This window comes from Sardina pilchardus, chromosome 21 (genome assembly GCF_963854185.1).
Source record: "Sardina pilchardus chromosome 21, fSarPil1.1, whole genome shotgun sequence".
Lineage (NCBI taxonomy): Eukaryota > Metazoa > Chordata > Actinopteri > Clupeiformes > Clupeidae > Sardina > Sardina pilchardus.
Genome location: NC_085014.1, coordinates 21180630 through 21198846, shown reverse-complemented (window position 1 = coordinate 21198846; position 18217 = coordinate 21180630). Strand labels below are relative to the sequence as shown.

Below are 18217 nucleotides of genomic sequence, written 5' to 3'. Positions count from 1 at the left end.
CCATTCGGTGAAGACATCAAATGAAAGATATCAAGAAACTTGAAGCGCCTTATCCTGTGCCGAAAAGTCTCTCTGCTGGCTTATTCCATGTTACTTGCTGTGTGGAACGTAGTTTAAACTGTCAGCGTGGAGCATTTCACAGATGGTAGACCCTCCGAATGAACGGAGAGGTAAGCAGTTTATGGAACTTCTGGTCAACTAGAAAGGTTAGGCTATCTGATATAGGCTTCCTGTAGCTGTATTCACGTGCCCGTTCTCTAGCATCCTGATTAAAACTGATGAGTGGCTAGAATGTATTGACACCTTTTGAGAGCATTGTGATAGGATTGTAGCATCTTGTGAGGTTGTAAATAATCAGTTGACTCCCATGCTCAGGAGTTTTTCAAAGGTTAGGATAGGCTAGTCAGAGAGGACAGAATCACATTTCGTTAATCATCCGTAGGCTACGTTACTCAAACGTAATTGAACACAGACAATGAACAGCAAAGTTAAATACACATATCAAATTTCATTTCATATTCACTACTTCTAACTAAATATGTTTCCATCCGTTTATCTTTTTCAGTTACACAATTCTGGGAATGTCAAACAATTTTGACAATATTCTTACATGTAGGCCTATTGATTTGTATTAATATTTTACATCATAGAGACGTTGCTTTTGTTACTTATACAGATCTCCAAAAGATTATCAAAATATGAAAGACAACATGCTGAAATTTTGATCGCCTGTCAGTGGTTATTTTAAAGATTTCTATCTTTTATTGATTTTCTTTTTATCGGTCTGTGTCATGGATGTACATCTTCAGGGCGTACCCCTGACAATTATGATACATGACGTGATTTTTAAGTTTAAGTTTAAGAAACACTCATATCCTTGTCATTGATCCCCATGGCTTCCAACTAAATACTGATATCAACACTCTTATCATTAAAGTCCATGACTGATGATCATGTGTGATTCGCTGGGTGCATTGTAATTTAAACAGTTGCCCTATTGGTACATTCCGGGAAAACGGGGCCCGCAAGTGAACAGTTCAGCAGTTCCTGGAAACACAAGACCGAGCAGAACGGTCATTTGATACGCACCTTGCGCTCCCACAGCTAACACCTATTTTAATTTAGACAGATGAGTTAATGGAACCTATCAAACCATTTCAAAGTGTTTGGATAAGTCTGATCACTGTCACCTAAAACACACACTTTGAGATTATCCCTTTATTTTCATGGCCAATACTTTTTTTCCAAGATCTTGGGGAGAGAAAAGGGGGGTCCTCAAGTTTCAACTCCATTCTGTCAAACCCACAATGGCTCTTTATATGATCCAAGGCAATGCCGTGGACCTGTGACTCTTCTTTCAACCACATCAACTGCACAAGTCCACTGAGAGACAAGTTAAGAAGAACTTAAAACGTTCACCGCTGTGTACAATTAACACACAGAGTATGTTGAAAGCTAGCATGGACAAAATGAAACAATTTATGGTTTGAGATCTATGATGTATGATATGGTTGAGTGGTAATGCTGAGGCTGGTCTTAAAGGCTGGTAACATACTTTAACAACTGCACTCTGACAATCTCCTATTCTTCAATCTCCTCCACAAACCCCAGAAACTAACCCAACACAGTTGCAATCACAAAAGACAGCATGTGATCACCCCTCTCTTATCCCTTTTTGGTGCCATATCCTGGACTTGCATGCTACTACTCCCTGTACTCATGTTTTTTTTTGTTTTTTTCCCCCCCAACAACATAGATTCAGTGAGCAGACACACTGTTGATTTAATCTGGAGTTAAACATCCTCCCGCAATCAGAAAGTCAACACAACTGACTGTAGCCAGCCGTAAAAAAAGGCAGGAAATCATTCTCGGCAAACCGAATCAATTTTAACATGATGCACTAATCAAGCATTGCGATAATGTAAGGCCAATTATCTTAATGGCTAATGGCAACTTCCTAAAGGTAAGACAGGTAAGAGTCATTTGATCTGTTAGTAGCTCTGTCAGCTGTTGGCTGCTAGAGTTTTGCCAACCACATCAATGTCAGGTGACCTGCCTGCCTTACTCAAGGGAGACACACCTTGTGTTTGACTGAACTGCGCAATCCTCCGTATCTTCAAACCACATTGTCCCACACCCTGAAAATACTCCATGAGCCCTTTAAATGTAGAAATTCCCACAAATGTGTGCACTGTCACAAAGGTTTCAATTTAACAAAACCAACACTCTTGACACTGGTCAACACAGAATGCCACCAAGCATTACTCATACTGTAGTTTCTGCACCACTTCCATGTATTGGCACCCCGGCAGAGATGAGTACAACAGAAATCCAGGTTTTGGTTAATCAGCTTAACTTCACATTGGGAAAGAAGACGAAATACATGGGCCACAATTATTTGGCAAATCTTATTTAAAAATATAACTGAGGCATTTTTCCATTTGTATGTAACATATTTAAGTTAACCAGTGTCCAAGAACATTCAGGCAGAGATCCATCACTACCTGTTCCGTTGACATACTGTACATGAAGGTCACATGGGTCAAATGCCCTAGTCATTCTCAATGCTACAGGTGTGGTCACGGTACAAAACCCTAGTCATTACTCATCAGGTGAAAACAACAGAAAGCATGCAGTGCAAATAAAGGGGAAGTGTATTCCCACTCCTTTACAGGAACTCCCCTTTGCATGAATTTTCCAGGGAAGTCTGGGTGATTATCTAATCTAGTGAGTATGACAGCCAAGCATCAATTTCAATTTAATGTCGCTTATAGAGCGCCAATACATTACACATGTCTCAAGGCGCTTTACAGAGTGTTAGACATTCAAAGAGAGCCCATGAGTAACAGGGGCAAGGAAAAACTCCCTAGAATTGGAGATACATACTGTATAGGAAGAAACCTCAGACAGACCCACGACTCAAGGGCCCAACCCATCTGCCTTGGGTCAGTTACAGTACAGTCATTTGTAGTTTGAAAGTTACAATGAGAATGAACGTTCAAATAGTCCAGTGTAGGGAATAAATTGTCCATTAGTAATCCATTAGTTATTTCGGAAGGTGATGGGTCGCTGAGATCCGAGGGCCAAAGATTCGGGCAGGGAACCACAGCAGGCGATGGTAGGGCAGTCATAGGGATGTGACTTCAGGTGTGATGAGGGACAGGCACAGAGATGGTTGATGGCTGGTAATGGTTTACCTCACAGGTGAGGTATAGGGGAAAGGGAAGCATCACACACCAGTATGTTCCTCTTCACGACAAGCATCACATATAGTGAAGAACAGGTCACTGTGTCGCCCTCATCTCCGAAATATTACACTTGCCGTAAAAATGCCCGGCCATGTGGTGGCTTACATTCACCACACACATGCCGTGCTCAGAGTCATCACTGACAATTAGCTCATACTCATTCTTCTCTGCTGAACAATTGAACATACTCCTCTTCTTTCTTTTCCCCTCATACATAAATGATGCAGGAATGTCAGGATGAACCAACACATAACATGTGAGAGTGCAAAATAGAATGTATAGTTCCAGTTGCCATATCTCACAGATCATTTGTGAACTGGAAGGCATACAATATATTATGTTAGATGTGTGAATATAAATTCCAAAAAGCCTGTCATTTAATTGTACATTTAAGTGGCTCAAGTTACTAAATGCTATTGGGACTGGAGTATTGATATGGTCAGATGAAATGAAGATTGAGCGTTTTGGTAACAAACACTTAAGGTGGGTTTGGTGTACACAGAGGGATGAACCTAATGAAGAGAACCCCATATCTATTGATGAGCATAGTGGAGGATCTGTGATGGGGGGCTGTTTTTCCTACAAAGACCCCCCGAGAACCTTCATAGGGTACTACATGAGGATGATGTCATGATATCCATGGAATAGTTGAACACTTTAACTCTCTGCCAGGACATTAAAAGTGGGTCATAACTGCATCATCCAACAGGTCAGTGATAAAAAAAAAAAAATACGTCCAGATCAGCCCAAAAATGGTTTACTGAACACAGTCAAGCTTCTGCATCTCAGTCCCCTGATCTTAAACATATTTATTTAATTAACTTCCCTTCAAGGTTGGATTTTCCATTGAGAAAGGTTAATGTAATGTTGCATATAGACAGATGACCTCATATACAAAATATTTAGGAAAGCACTTCAATTTTACTGGTTTATTAACAAACATGTACATTTGTGGACGACACAGTTAAAAAACAAAAGCTCAATTTTAAATTATGGCGAGAACAATGACAATTATAAAAACAGTAATTCCATTACACTGTTTGATCAAAAGTTAAGTATTTTGTGTGCTTGTAAGTGGTAACAAAAGTGTCTGGGCATCCTGGGTGTCTGTGAAATCATAAAATGAAGAAAAAAGAGTTACGTCTTTGCAATCATTTTCTTTTTATGTAATTAATTCAATTTAACATGTACAACATTGAGTCAAACTATTGAACAGAGTATAGCTAACTATGTTTACGATCCCAAACCTAGCATCAAGTCATGCTGATTAGGATACTACAAGGGCTTACCCTAAAAATTAAAGGCACTCTAAGCAATGATGGGTAACGTCACTTCTGATGAACAAGACACAGAGCTAGCTCGCTACTCCCTCCCCCTCCCTTCCGTGCAATTGAAACTCCTAAACACACATCTTGTCGTGATCTGCTGGAACAGTTTGTTATGTTTTCATGGCCCAGGTTGTTTGTTGCCATTTTTGGAGCCTGGGCTGTCCACAGAGACTGCATTTGTTTTACAGTGCATGCAGGGCACAGACTGCTAGCAGATGGTGAGGTGATGTCTGCAGTAAATTACATAAATGTTTAAGCCTAAAAAACACATGACATCGCTTAGAGGATCTTTAAAATGTTTGAGGGTGGTATATTAGGCTCTATGTCCCAGTTATATGTATAAAGGAGCTATACTAAGCTAATTCATTCAGCATTTGAAAAACAAGCTTTCAGAATATGGTGATGCAGTGTGCTGTAGAAGTCTCTGGAGGCCTTACCCTGTCCTGTCATCCTAAGACAGAGATGAACATCACGACCCCCATGAACTGGGTGAAGAGGATCACGGGAGTGAAGAAGGACCACACTGGCCAAAGCGCTATGTGAAAGCTGAGGAGACAGAAGTAAGCGCTCAGATCAACATCTTGAACGTCTATCCTTCCCCTCTAGTCTAGAGGGCAAAGGTAATACAGTACATTAAAATGGTTAAATAAATCAGGCCACATTGTACACAAACTAAAGAAAGTGAAGTATATTAGCATTCAGTCCTAAGGTGACGATACCCTGGGTAACTTTTTGAGCAATGTTGCTTGGTAATTTCACAACTGGTGTGTTCTGATTGGACGATCATGAACATGTGCCTACTGATTAGAACTCCAGGAGAAAAAAAAATGTTGTCCCATATCAATGGGAATGTGCTACAACAACAGTACTCAGGAACACTGCCAGAAATATTACTCAAAGAGTTGCCTTGTGAAACATCAGCTTTGGTCATCATATTTAAGCCACATTATGACATGAAAACAGAAGTATATAACAACCATGAGACCTCAAATATACATTTCATTCATTGAGAATCTGAATATCGGTTACATAATTTTCCATGTCTCGTCTGTCAGAGCACCTCTGGGAAGTTTCTGACCTGCAAGAGGCTGCAATAAAGGCTGCGGTAGTTAAAGGGGGAATGGCAGGGTACTCCTGGTCATAATGTTCGATGCCTTTACACCACTCCAGGTACAGAATGCAGAATGCAGCCAGAGATATGCATAGAGTCAGCAGCACCAGTCCAACATTAAACCACCAGCTACGGAGGACAGAGGGGAAGAGATCAGTGAAACACCAGAGCATGTTCAATTCCATTATATTTCATCATTAAAAAGGGACACAGTCTCAGGATTAGGGGTTCTAACCCCTAACAGCAAACAAAGCGGCTACAGTCAATGGCAAGAAAAAAAAATACATTATCAATCATCAACAAATACTGACTGAAAAAAAATGTAATAACAAATCAAAACAAGAAATAAGGCTGGGCTTATATCGATCAAGTCTCAATTAATTATCGATAGATAGAAATGAACAATGACAAACTATATGTAGCCTAGTCACCACACATCAAATGACAAAAAAGCCTTTTTGTTAGAATCATGACCAAATGATCCTTCAATCAAACAAATCTGTCTGCTTTGGACACTACCTCTTAATATCTGTGTTTTCCATGATGACATTAAAGAAATCCACATAGTAGGTCAACCCTATGGAGGCTAGGATCCAGAAGACGGAGTGTCGGTTAATGCGTGGGAGTGGTTTGGCATCTTTCTCCTCTTTACCTACACAATTCAAGTGTAATGGTCAGACAAGTAATAGGCCTACATGTAAACAGTCTACACTAGGCCTGACTGAATTACAACAGAGACCACCTTGATCATTTGGTGATAGGGCATTTACCATGAACAATAGGCCTACATCATAATGGCAGCCAGCCTATGACAAGCCGGCTAAATCATTGTGTATCATTTAAGCACAGTAGGGCAGGACATTGTAAAATTAATACAGGAAGATGTGAGGGGTTTTTATGATAATCATGTTATACCATACACGATAATGGCAAGGGATAACATATCTAAGAAGCCATGGTTTTCCTGTCACCGCATAACGTGTTTCCTAATCTATTGCTAGAGTAGGTGCCAGCGACAAACTGAACAGCTGCCATACAGTGGCTACTGGTCATCCCTAAACAATGCGGTTTGTGTTACCAGTACCATGGCACCCACTGAAGCTGCATTACTCCGACAAAGCAAGTCTGCAGGACTGCGGAGCCCTCTGGAAATTCATTTTGAGCTGTTTTGAGGATCTCGGTTATGTTTTCAACTCCTTGATAAGTTGTGTATTGCTCTTTGATAACAAACATTAAATGTTAGCTAGCAATGTGTTACTAACGTTATTTTTTAACTAACGTTGCTTAACAACAAGTAGCAATCACCATTCGATTTGACAGTAATCTCGCATTATCTTATTTCTTATCATCAAACTTTACTGCCAGTCCATGTTGACTGATCTGCGTGGATGCTCTATGTATAGCAAGCTAGCCATTAACAGTGATACAGACATTTTTTTCGCCACGAATAGCTGGCCTAACATCAGCATACATTTCGTAAGTTCATTTCAGAAAGTGAGCAAAACAATTAGACTTACTCTTTTCTTCACCATCATCAGAAATCCCTTGCAAAAGCAACTCGGCATCTCTTTTAAATCGATTTCTTAGCGTTACTAGTTCATTTTCTGCAAGGAAGTCTGCCATGGCTTGAGCAGGCAGTGTGTAAGTGCTGTTAACTTCCGGGAAGTAAATGATGACGTAGATTTAAAGGACCCGCCACCAACATTTAAATTGGCCATTACTAAAATTACCATAACCAGGATAGCAATCAATTAAACACAGGCCTTGGTAAAAGTCGTTGACATATTTAATCACAAGTAGAATCATAAGCAGCTTTATGACCTGTGGGAAAGTCCTCCCAGAAGTCTTTTACTTTTCAGTGGAAATGTACAGGGATTCTATATTTTCAGAAAGAATCAGAATAATATCAACTTGATGGACTGAGCTTTCAGAATTTGGGTGCAACCTGTATAAATATGAGACAAAAGAATGCAGGTGAAGGAGGTTTGAGCTGGAAGGGAGAGGGTGGAGGAGTAGCAGCTAGGCTACTGACTGAGGTTGTTCCAAATCAGACTAGCATCCGCATGACTTGCAGGTCCTTCAACTTTGAGGCACCCCATCGCTGCCCAGGTATCTTGGCGTCCCCAATGCACCCAAAGGAGAGCTTGTCAAAACGGTCCTTCGAGGGTCAGGGTTAGCAGTTCACAGAGTTCAAACAGTTTGTCATGCCAAGATTTCCAGGTTCTCATATGCTGAAAGGGGCAGCCAGTGACCAGCTAGTGTAAAGAAATGTGAACTATTAAACAGGGTAAGCTATTTTGCCTACTTCAGGCAGGTTTTTCCTTCTTTTTTTTAACCGTAGCTCAGCTAGTGTTTCCCAAAAGAACTGGGCTACCTCTGATATATCGTAGACACAAAAGGTATGAAAAAAATCAGAGCAGAACCCAGTTCAACTTCTGAGAGGATCAGAGTTTCAGGTGCAAAACCAACAGGGCTTTATAGAGGAACGTGATATAGCTGGGGGGGAAAGGGAGAAAAAAAATCACAACAAAAGGACCAATGTGGAAAATTGGAACAATGAGAGAACAAAAAGCTGACTGACTTGATGTGGCCATCAAGCATAGCAAATGGTGTAAACAGACGAACACATGGAACCTGTTTTGATAGACCTATGCCAATGTAATCTAAAGCTACTGTATAAGCATTTCTGACATCGCTGAAGCGAGTCAACTGCTCTCAAGCTTGTCAAGTAAATTAAAGATGTTATTGGATGCCTAATGGATCTTATGTCCGATGTAGGCTAATGATATCATTCAGTTTACAATGCCAGCCAGTTTTAGAACTGGTGCCATGACAATCTACGAAGCCCCCACCACCGCTACAGCTGATGTCCAGTGTTTAACACCCTTCAAATAAAATGTAACTCACACTGTCACCGTTAAATCCAAATTTCGGTGAAAAGCTAAACAGCACCCCAAAGTAGGCACCTTGGCCTCTTATCTGAGGCGTATACTTTTACATACACATTCCCTCCACGGTGCGCTGCACAGAACAGCACAGCAGAGCAATACTAGCCTCTCTCTTCCCGCCAGGACAACCTTGGTGCTCAGAATGAGTAGGGGTCTAGGTTAAGGATGGCATGAATGAAGGGGTGTCTGCATTGAAGTCTATTGTATTAAGGGGCTGCTGAAATATTAACTGTCGTATTCCCAGTGCGGACTTGACATTGGCCTGCTGTGCATCATTAACCCCCACTGCTCTGAATGTCTTTACACCTCACTGACCTTGAAATGCATGCAAGGATGGCTAATTCACATGGATTCATAGTTTTAATACCAATATTAACTTTATTCTATACTAAGACTTACTTTAATCTCTATTACTGCGAGTATTTATGCAAATGAGTGTAAATTCTTTGATTCTGTCATAGCCGATACTTGACTCCCATTATAGTTTTAATTTTCTATGAATGAATCATGAAGCACACACTGAACAGCGGACTGCCTAGGCTGCCTAGCTGCTGATGAAGGACCACTTCACGTGTGGACGTGATAGAAAATGCATCCAAGACATGATGCAGTGAGTGTAGGCTATAGTCTGGCCACGGCCACATAAGTTCTCCGTTTAGGGAGATCTCTGAAATACCATAGTTCAGTAACATTGCCATCGGTCGACAGATTACCTACCTGCCCAATCAGCAATGAGAGGGGATGACACTAGTTTCGAAATCGAATGTGACTATGGTAAACAGTAGTAACAACGCCTGCAAAAGATTTCGCCATTGGAGGAATATGTACATTTAGGCCAACATGGCCTACATTGTTTGCTGACTGCCAATGCTGCTTATTGTCAGTTTGTTTAGTTTTAGGCGAAATAGGAAGTAACGTTAATTCCCGATCAATGTGATTGGTTAGGCTGGACCAATGATTGCAAAGATAGCTCAAAGTCTACACCTGTCACAAGGCGAGTGTTGAAAAGGTTTCCCAATTGTGAGTGACCAGACTTTTTCACTTTGTGAAGGAGTACTTACTTGGTTTATCAGGCTAGCAGTGTGCAGGGCATGGCAGAAAAAAGATGTAGGCCGCTGAAAATACATACAGTATTTTCAAGAATTCATCCCTTTCACCAAATAATTGGACATTGTAAGTAATGACAGATCAGGTTTGCCTCCGTGTGAGTTCACTGAATTTGTGATGCAGCACGTCCCTGTGGTTGAGTTGCCTGGTCCTGGCAGACTGACTCGGCTTGGTTTTCACCGAGATAACGTCTCAAATCCCTCAGCTGAAAACAGTTCAGAGCCCCAGTTTTTAAGGCCTGCCATTCAGCAAGATAAGGCACTTGGTTTAGGCTTTACAGATTTTATATATATATTTTTTTAAAGCACTTGAATAAGAAAGAGCTCCCAGATCACCATGAATGAATACCAGGATAATGTTTGAGGGTGGTCAGAACACACACCTACAGACAGCTGGTGTCTGGCAAGACACGCAATGTTCCACACGTTCAACGTGACCTTGAACAACAGAAAGGGTGATAAGAGCGACATGTGGCTTGTTTGCACCAACTGCATATTAAAAGACTTGTTTACAAACTGATTTGAAAGGTCAAGGTCATGTTACAGAGCCATACAAATGAGTCAGAAGAATAACGTGCTGCTGTCTTGGTTGCAAGAGGGGTTATAAATGGTTAAAATGGAGGCCTAATAGTGCCTGTATTCTCCAACACATACTGACTGATCACGTGTGATGAAGAGGGACTGGACACATGAAAGTAACTTTGGTAACTTTACTTGAAGGTACCTACTACCTACACATGAACCCTAACCCTAACTTGTCATGATTAAAACCGAGTGACACTTAATGACTTAAGTGTTGTCAACTTGTCATAAACGCGTATGACTTGTTTATGAATGTTTTTGAGACGTTCATGGCAGTGTCATGTCACTGTTATGTAGATACTGTACCTTCAAGTAAAGTGTAAAATTGACCAGAAATTTAGAATTTAATCAATTCACTAGTTAGCATGTAGGAGGGGCTGGACACCTGAAGGAAACTTAAAGCTGCTGGAGATGGGGCTCAGTTGCAAAGATAGCTAGACCAGTGGCCCAACCAGCTGACCAGTAGCAGGGATTAGAGTAAAGTCGGTACTCGGTAGTGGAAGTCTTTCCCCCAGGGGAGACATCTCTGCGTAAGAGAACACTGTAACTAGTGTCACTCGCCAGTATAAACTGGTGACTCTGGTACTCAGATGACGTCACATCTTGCACACGTAATGATCACTGCATCGTTGAATATGCCATGATCTTTTGGAGTGCCATGCACTAGGGAGTGGACTGTGGCATACCTAAACTAAACACTGATGCAGTGAGGCCAATCACTGAGAGCACTGGGTCTATGGTCATGATGTACATTATTTTTTTATCACGGAATCACAACATTACCTCTTAAAACAGGCAAGGGTTGGCTATTTATTGGCATCAGAGTGCTTTAATAAAAGTACAGATATGCAGAGGTGGAAAAGCCCAGCTTCAGAAAATAAAGGTCCAATCATGATTTGGTTCTACCTGTGCACTTAACACATGTGATCTCATCAATTCTGATAATTAGAATCAGCTGGTTTAAGTGAATGGTTGGCAGAGATATGTGGTAGGACTTTCTGAAGCTGTACTTGTACACCTCTGCGGATATGACTGACAACCCCCCCTTATCAAAGATGAGGGAATGGTGCTTGTGGTTAATTATCAATTATTAATACATTATTATTAATACATGAATAATGGTGAATAACTGTTCACTCCAGATAAGAGCCCTTGTCTGTCAAAGCAGCACTGTGAGTTATTCTAGTTGTCAAGAGTGAAAGATTAGGAGGTGACAGGTGCACAGCTGGAGGGTAGAGAAGAGCCGCAGTCGCACTCGTACGTGTCTTCACCACACAACTCACCTTTAAAGTGCACAAGAGCTCCCTGGAGATTGCCATGCCAGCCTACATGACTAATGCTGCTTCAGATGCACAAAGCCATCAGCTTTCCCGACAACTTTGAATTAATGCATATACATCACACTACATTCATACATATGCAGCCAATCCCTACAAATAGGTTATGGGGGGGGGGGGGGCAGCACAGTGTGTTCCAGTTGATGACAGGGACATTACATGGTGCTGAATGCCATCCAGAGAGCCTGTTACAAAATACATCTTTGTCATCTTTTGGGAGGCAGTCAACAAAAGCTAAATCACGGGGAGGGGCTTAACGGGGAGTATTTTTAACCGCACAGTAAGCCTAGAAGTACTCAAATCACAAATCATTACCCTGGGGAGAGAGACGGAAAGAGGGAGGCGAAGATAAATCAGGTGCTGCACATCCGGTGTATGCTTTTTCAAAGAGGATTACTCTGGCGTTCAGATTGAAGCTTGCAGCTGTGCTCGTCTTCCACATTTACAAATATTAAGCAGATTTGTTTCTTCACATGCCAGCATAAAGTAATCTGTGACCGAATATTTTTTGTCTGAAATGTGTGTGAGAGAGAAAGATAATCAGTCGCAGCCCCACGGAGACAAACACACACACAGACACAAAGCCTGAAAACAAGTTGTGAAAGGCAGTTGCCATAGTTTCACCATGAGGCAGAATGACTGGCACTTTGTTTACAACAGAGGAAGGTGAGAGATGATGTGCTTTGTGGCTCGGCTGATTAGCCCCAGGAGGAGGCTCAGATGAGCCAATGGAATAATTCACAATGATACTGAAATTAAAGATGATTCGAAATGATTAAACCTGAAACCTTGTTCCCATGAGCACAGGTGAATGAGCATGGCAACAGCTGACTGAGAGACACCTTATCGCCCGTTGTCGAGTTACATATGACTTTGTTCAAAAAGTAATGTTGCTTCACATATTCCTTGGCATCAAAAGTTACATTACCATTTGACTGACCAACATTTTGATTACATCATAGCCTAATAAAATATAGTATATAACTTTAGGCCTCTATTTCATGATCCCAGGCCTAGCGGTCAAACCTTTTCTTTTCCCTTGCCTTTTTTGACCCTGAATCTACAGACGTTGTTATATCCATAATTCTATATACCATTCATTACAAGCTATGTTATTACTATATTGGAAACTGTAAACCTTTACGCAACTATTTACTAAAGGGGAAATAATATTACAGTAAAGTATTACTCACTTACGTACAACTTCTCAATGCTGTACTGTATGTCATAGTTTTTGACATCTGAATGTCATGTAACTAACATAAGCCATCCAATTACACCACAATTGTCAAGTAATAGTCTTTCGTTAAATACCGAAATACAATGCTGTTACCAGCACAGTGTCTCCATACAAAGGAATGGTCCAGTCCAGGAATCTCTTCTGTTTGTCAGAAGGCTTTTAGCTCTTTTCAGATTGGATATGATTTCAGGAAACACATCCATAATTGCTGCGACAGGAGAGTCTCCCAAGGTTTCTCTGTTTCTGTCTGCATGTCTAGTCCATGGACCCACTTAGTGTTACTCTTTATAACTCCTTGTCACCTCAACGGGAACAAAATGAAAATAAGACGAGGGTGGAGGAACAAAATCAAAGAGAAGTTTAGTTTGAGACATGCCATGGCATGTTGAAGTCATATGAGCAAATTGATTCAGTTATTTCCAAGAAGATTGTCATAAATGATTTGATGTGACTGAAATCATAGGTAACCTGTGGGAGTTACTGGACTAATCACCTCATACTGAATAAAAATCAACCGAATAAGACTCCACAGGCCAAGGGTTTCAAATACTAAAAGTCAGTTTGCCTTAAGTCTAGACTGCCTCCAGAACACCTCTGAGAATTGACCTTATCTATTCAGTCATGGCTCACTGAGGCCATTTCTTTTACATTTCATGCCATTTCCTACCATTCTAAACAAATGACCGTATGTATGATTCACACAGTAGCAGAACTTAGTTGGCTGCATTGGTTGTTGTGGGATGCTGTGCTGGAAGACTCGTGACTCAGACAAATCAGAACAAAAAAACAAAACAAAACAAAAACAAAATAAAACCCTTTCGCAACCTCACATCTCACCCATAACAGCTCACTTCACATGGCTCCATGCCTCTCCAGTAAAATGACAGAACAGACTCTCTAACCTCAGGTGGGTAGCCACGTGAAGGGTGACGAGGAAAGTAAAGTAAAGCAAGCTACCGTATAAGCTCCAATCCTGGATGATTTAATGTGGACAACTTTCATATGCACTGCGCATAAAGTGGAAAAAATATACATTTTGTGCCAAGTCAATTTTCTTTAAATAGCTTTGTGGCCATATGGATTTTCACAATATAACCTAGATGATATGATAACCATTAAAGCCAGAGCACACATTTATAATACTTGCAAAAACATGAGTAATAGCTTCCCTAATACCCGCAGGGTGCAATATATAATTACAGGTAAGCAGCGTACTGAATGGGGATCAGCTTCAGCATGCAGGATTAGCAGAACTCGCATAACGGGAGGGAGGGAGGGAGTCGTGCTTTTGCGGACTCCCGTGTGTGTTGCAGCGTGTCCAACAGCCTTCTCATTCTCCTGCTGGAAATTGGTCCAGCGTTAAGACTTTCACCCGGGGGTCCGGCTCTCCCTCGCTCGTTTCGCCGGGGCCTCTATGGGGCTTCTGTGTCCGCGGCCAAGCGAACCCCCCGTTTTGGGTGCCGAGGAATGTGCATTAGCCCCGTCCCGCGTGAGAGTCAAATTCACCTCAGGTGCTCTCCCCCACCGAAAAACGCCTAATCCAGGAAAGATAAGGGTCTGTTTTCCCAGCCCTTTCTCCCGCTCTGAATGAGGTGCGGAGGGAGTAGGAGAGGTTAGGTGTCGTCCTCGGCTCTTATCGCACCAAATTGGTGGCAATTTAGGTGGAGCCTTTCAACGGCGGCGGCGTGTCTTGGCTAGGGTGAGGAGGCTCACAGTTTCTTCAAAAGGGACACAATAGAGGAATCCCAAGAGATTCATCTGGCTCTTTGGAGTGGAAGAACCAGGCCGGACTGATGCCCGGCGGCTCCTTTCACCATTCAAAGTCAAAAGACAGAGACAGTCGTGTCCCCTCTTTGACCAGCATGACCTGATTCATCTATTGAATATAATTGTGTTCAAAATGAAGAGGCCATTGTGGTAGTTCTAACAGAACATTTATTTTTTTTTCTTACTAAAAACATTTCATGAGGGGGATTTTTGGAAAAATAGGTCTCTGACAGAATCATTCTTGGCCAATGCCAGTAAATTGCCTACTTCATAAGTCGGACTTTGTCTTTCACAATCTTGAACTTGGGATTGCCATTGATTTTCTTGTTGAACAGGGAGAAGACCTCTTCCTCTGATCTGAAGTTCCCGTTACCACTGAAAGAGTAATATGCAGCCAAGACCTGAAAGAGATGGAACAGGTACAGAAATGGAATGAGCAAAACAAGTAGTCACAACTTGGCTTGACTTATATAAAATATGTCAAACTCTTCTGTATCAGAACCATATACATGGCTAAAGTTCTGACTGCAAATACACAAACTGTACAGAAATTCTTTACAAAAATGTCAGAAGTCGCAAAAATGTCCTTCTCCAAAACATGATGACAATTACTATCCAATGCCTCTGAACAAACATATCCACAGAGGGTAGAGTTACCTTCTTCCTGAGCTTTTTGACAGCAAGGCCTTCCTCTGGTGATTGTCTTAATACAGCTTTAATCGTCCCTTTCCAGTTGAATTTGCCTGCAAAAGAAAAGAAGTCATCAATACTGCACAGAAAAAGGGAACAAGACATGTACCAACATCTAGTGTCACCAACATATCATTGCCATGTAATTGCATCTTTTAAGATTCACTCATGTTTGCCATCTATAATAGCTAAATCATATTTGTCTATTCGTGCATAAAAGCCAGCATGGTATCAATATGCAGACTGATTCAGGAGAACATTTTGCTGACTTACTGATCACAGGAAAGTGACTCAGCATCCTCATAAAAACACAACACTGCTCCCTAGTGGTCTTCAGCTGCTGCTGCACCAAACCCATGCTGGTTGGTGCAAAATCTTTCTCCAAATACACCACTTGAAAGACTGGTTGGGTGCACATACTGTAAAGCTAGTGATTTTCTATCAAAGCAAGCTAAGTGTTGCAAGACAGATGATACTGTACCTTTGGCATTAGGTTCATTGGCTTCCTCCTCTGCATCATCTGCTACCTCAGAGTTTTGCGTGTCTGGATGTTGAGAGAAAAATAATAATAATAAAAAAAATCAAATCATTCAGAAACTGTTCTACTCAAATGAATATCAAGTAGATGGCTTTCAAACTGTAAGCTGTGCTGCTCACCATCTAGATTTTCTTTTTTACTCTTCTTGGCCTTCCTCCCAGTATCCTCAGCAGTGTGTCCGTTAGGAGTGGCGTCATCCTCCTCCACTTCCTCCATTTTCCTCTTCTTTTTCTTCTTCTTCTTCTCGGACGCTTCCTCGCTGGGCTGTTGCTCCTCTTCCTCCTGGCCATTTGTGCTACCTTTCTTCTGCTTCTTCTTCTGCTGCTGTCGCTCCTCTTTGCGCTCGCGTTTGTTCTTCTTCTTCTCCTTCAGAGGGGCCACCTCCTCCGACGCTTCCTGCGGTGCCGACCCATTCTCCTCTTTGCGCTCGCGTTTGTTCTTCTTCTTCTCTTTCAGAGGGGCCACCTCCTCTGACGCTTCCTGCGGTGCCGACCCATTCTCCTCAGCCTTATTGGTCCCGTTGGTCTTATCTGCGGGCGCTTCCTGATTACCCTGCTTCTCTGGACCCTTCACAGAACCATATTGCCATCTTTCAATATTCATCAACAGTGGTTAACACAAATGTTGCTTTTCCCTTTTTGGCTAGTACGAGATATTTCCAAAGCATGCAATTTACACTGCAGTGTCCTGCTCATGCATAATCAATTCTACACAAGCTCAAATTTATGTGCAGACTCAGACACTCAGAGATGGTGCTAAGGCCTGAATGACTTTAAAATATTATCTTTAAAAATGAAAGTTTCCTTGTGACAAAATGCTATAATTAGTAACATAAACTACATAAATAAATAAATCAGTATTGACACTGGTTATTGAACTAATTGATATTTTAAACATTGGTATCGGCACACATTTTCACAATCTGTGCACGCCTAGACTTAACAGATTCTTTTAGCATTGGTGGTAGTAATAGACCTCTGAAGTTCGCCTACGAAAAAGCTAACATCTTAACTTACAATGCAACTTGCCATAGGGTACTTTTTGTAGGCGAACTTCAGAGGTCTATGGTTGTACTAAGAAAAGTTCACTTACATTGCTTGTGGCTGCAGCGAAGACTTCCCACACCTGTTCATGCAGGGAGTTATTGTAGATCTTCAGACTGTTCTTCATCCAGTTCTACAGAACAGAAATTGTGAAACACACTTAAAAGACAAACTTTTAAAGCATAATTCCCAAGTGCAGAAAAAAAAACAAGCTGAAAATCTTTAATGCTTTGACCTATACCTGAAATTTGGCCTTCTTTCTTGGAACATTGTCATACGAACTGACTTGATTTAGAATCTCCTTTAGCTTTGGAGTCACCCCAGGTCTGTCCATGGCTTCATGAATTCTCTGAGTGGGAAAAAGTGCAGTTTTCATCCTTCCGTCTCGTCCTATCTTATGCTGTATGCCATTTAATATATGATGATCTTACAGGATTGAAATCCAATGACTGGTAACCGAGCCAATTCATAACAAATAAACCAACTTACTTGAATCCATTGCTGTTGCTTGACATCACCTTTGTTGGACTTGGCCTCGTAGCCTTTGCCACCATATTTCTGGTCTTCGCTAATGCATTTGTTATGGTCCTTGTAGTCGTCTCCCCTGTATAACCATACAAGCACAATTCAATTACGGATATCTAAAGAGATAGAAAAGTCAGCTAACTTCGCATAGCACATGCCCAGTTACGTTACACACAAATACTGAAACAGTCAAATACCACGTACCAAAAGTCTTTTCCACAATCAATACACGAAAGAACTTCGCAACTCCGACATTTCATTACATGTTTGTCCACCTGAGCTTTCTTCAACGACTCCCCACAGGCATTGCACGTGAAAAACACCATTGTTTTGAGGCAGTCAAGCTGTTTTCAACAGCAACTATACAATTTCCCGCGCACTAACAGTTCTCTTCTTTATTTAATACGAACTTATTTCATCAAGTTAACCTAGTCAGCAAATGTTAGCTGTAACATTAGGATAAGTAACCGACCGGTTAGCGCAGTGTAACTTTCAAATCTAAAGTAACGTGACCTAAGAACAATTAACAGAAAACTCTGAGACAAATACTTCCTCACGCTATAAAACACATTTTAAAAGCTTTCGACCTAAATCTAACCAGTAGACTACACGTGTCCAGACTTTCAACGATTTTCTTTTCCTATCTCGTACTCATGCCGACTGTGCTCGTGTTGTGTAGATTCCTGAATGTGCACCTTCAATTTCCGCCGTGGTGAGCCACTCACTAGAAATGTTGCGTTCCTTTTCCTCTTCG

General features: G+C 41.3%; 2 protein-coding genes across 3 annotated transcripts; both read right to left on the bottom strand.

Moving 5' to 3' along the window:
• Positions 1-4162: 4162 nt before the first annotated feature.
• tmem128 (transmembrane protein 128) lies at positions 4163-7337 on the bottom strand. Of its 2 annotated transcripts, none has more exons than XM_062524455.1 (5): positions 7205-7337; positions 6207-6339; positions 5655-5816; positions 5014-5122; positions 4163-4355 (listed from the first exon to the last, which is right to left on the bottom strand). In XM_062524455.1, the coding sequence occupies exons 1-4, from the start codon at positions 7308-7310 to the stop codon at positions 5023-5025; spliced, it is 501 nt and encodes a 166-aa protein (XP_062380439.1). In that variant the 5' UTR covers positions 7311-7337; the 3' UTR covers positions 4163-4355; positions 5014-5022. The 2 variants fall into 2 exon arrangements, with proteins under 2 accessions (XP_062380439.1, XP_062380440.1); XM_062524456.1 differs by lacking the exon at positions 4163-4355 and adding an exon at positions 4364-4806.
• A 7481-nt stretch (positions 7338-14818) lies between these two features.
• On the bottom strand, positions 14819-18154 carry lyar (Ly1 antibody reactive homolog (mouse)). The gene is made up of 8 exons (XM_062525037.1): positions 17668-18154; positions 17428-17542; positions 17180-17287; positions 16988-17071; positions 16015-16462; positions 15839-15901; positions 15325-15410; positions 14819-15068 (listed from the first exon to the last, which is right to left on the bottom strand). The coding sequence occupies exons 1-8, from the start codon at positions 17787-17789 to the stop codon at positions 14931-14933; spliced, it is 1164 nt and encodes a 387-aa protein (XP_062381021.1). The 5' UTR covers positions 17790-18154; the 3' UTR covers positions 14819-14930.
• Positions 18155-18217: the final 63 nt, after the last annotated feature.

Excerpts from the sequence above, each read along its gene's own strand:
- tmem128 (XM_062524455.1), bottom strand. The coding sequence starts at position 7,310 with ATGGCAGACTTCCTTGCAGAAAATGAACTAGTAACGCTAAGAAATCGA. Across the intron at positions 5,817-6,206 it reads GAAAACACAGATATTAAGAG|CTGGTGGTTTAATGTTGGAC; the intron begins GTAGTGTCCAAA and ends TGTCCTCCGTAG. Across the intron at positions 5,123-5,654 it reads TTTATTGCAGCCTCTTGCAG|CTTTCACATAGCGCTTTGGC; the intron begins GTCAGAAACTTC and ends CTGTCTCCTCAG.
- lyar (XM_062525037.1), bottom strand. The coding sequence starts at position 17,789 with ATGGTGTTTTTCACGTGCAATGCCTGTGGGGAGTCGTTGAAGAAAGCT. Across the intron at positions 16,463-16,987 it reads TCGCTGCAGCCACAAGCAAT|GGTCCAGAGAAGCAGGGTAA; the intron begins GTAAGTGAACTT and ends GGTTCTGTGAAG. Across the intron at positions 15,069-15,324 it reads TCAAAAAGCTCAGGAAGAAG|GTCTTGGCTGCATATTACTC; the intron begins GTAACTCTACCC and ends CATCTCTTTCAG.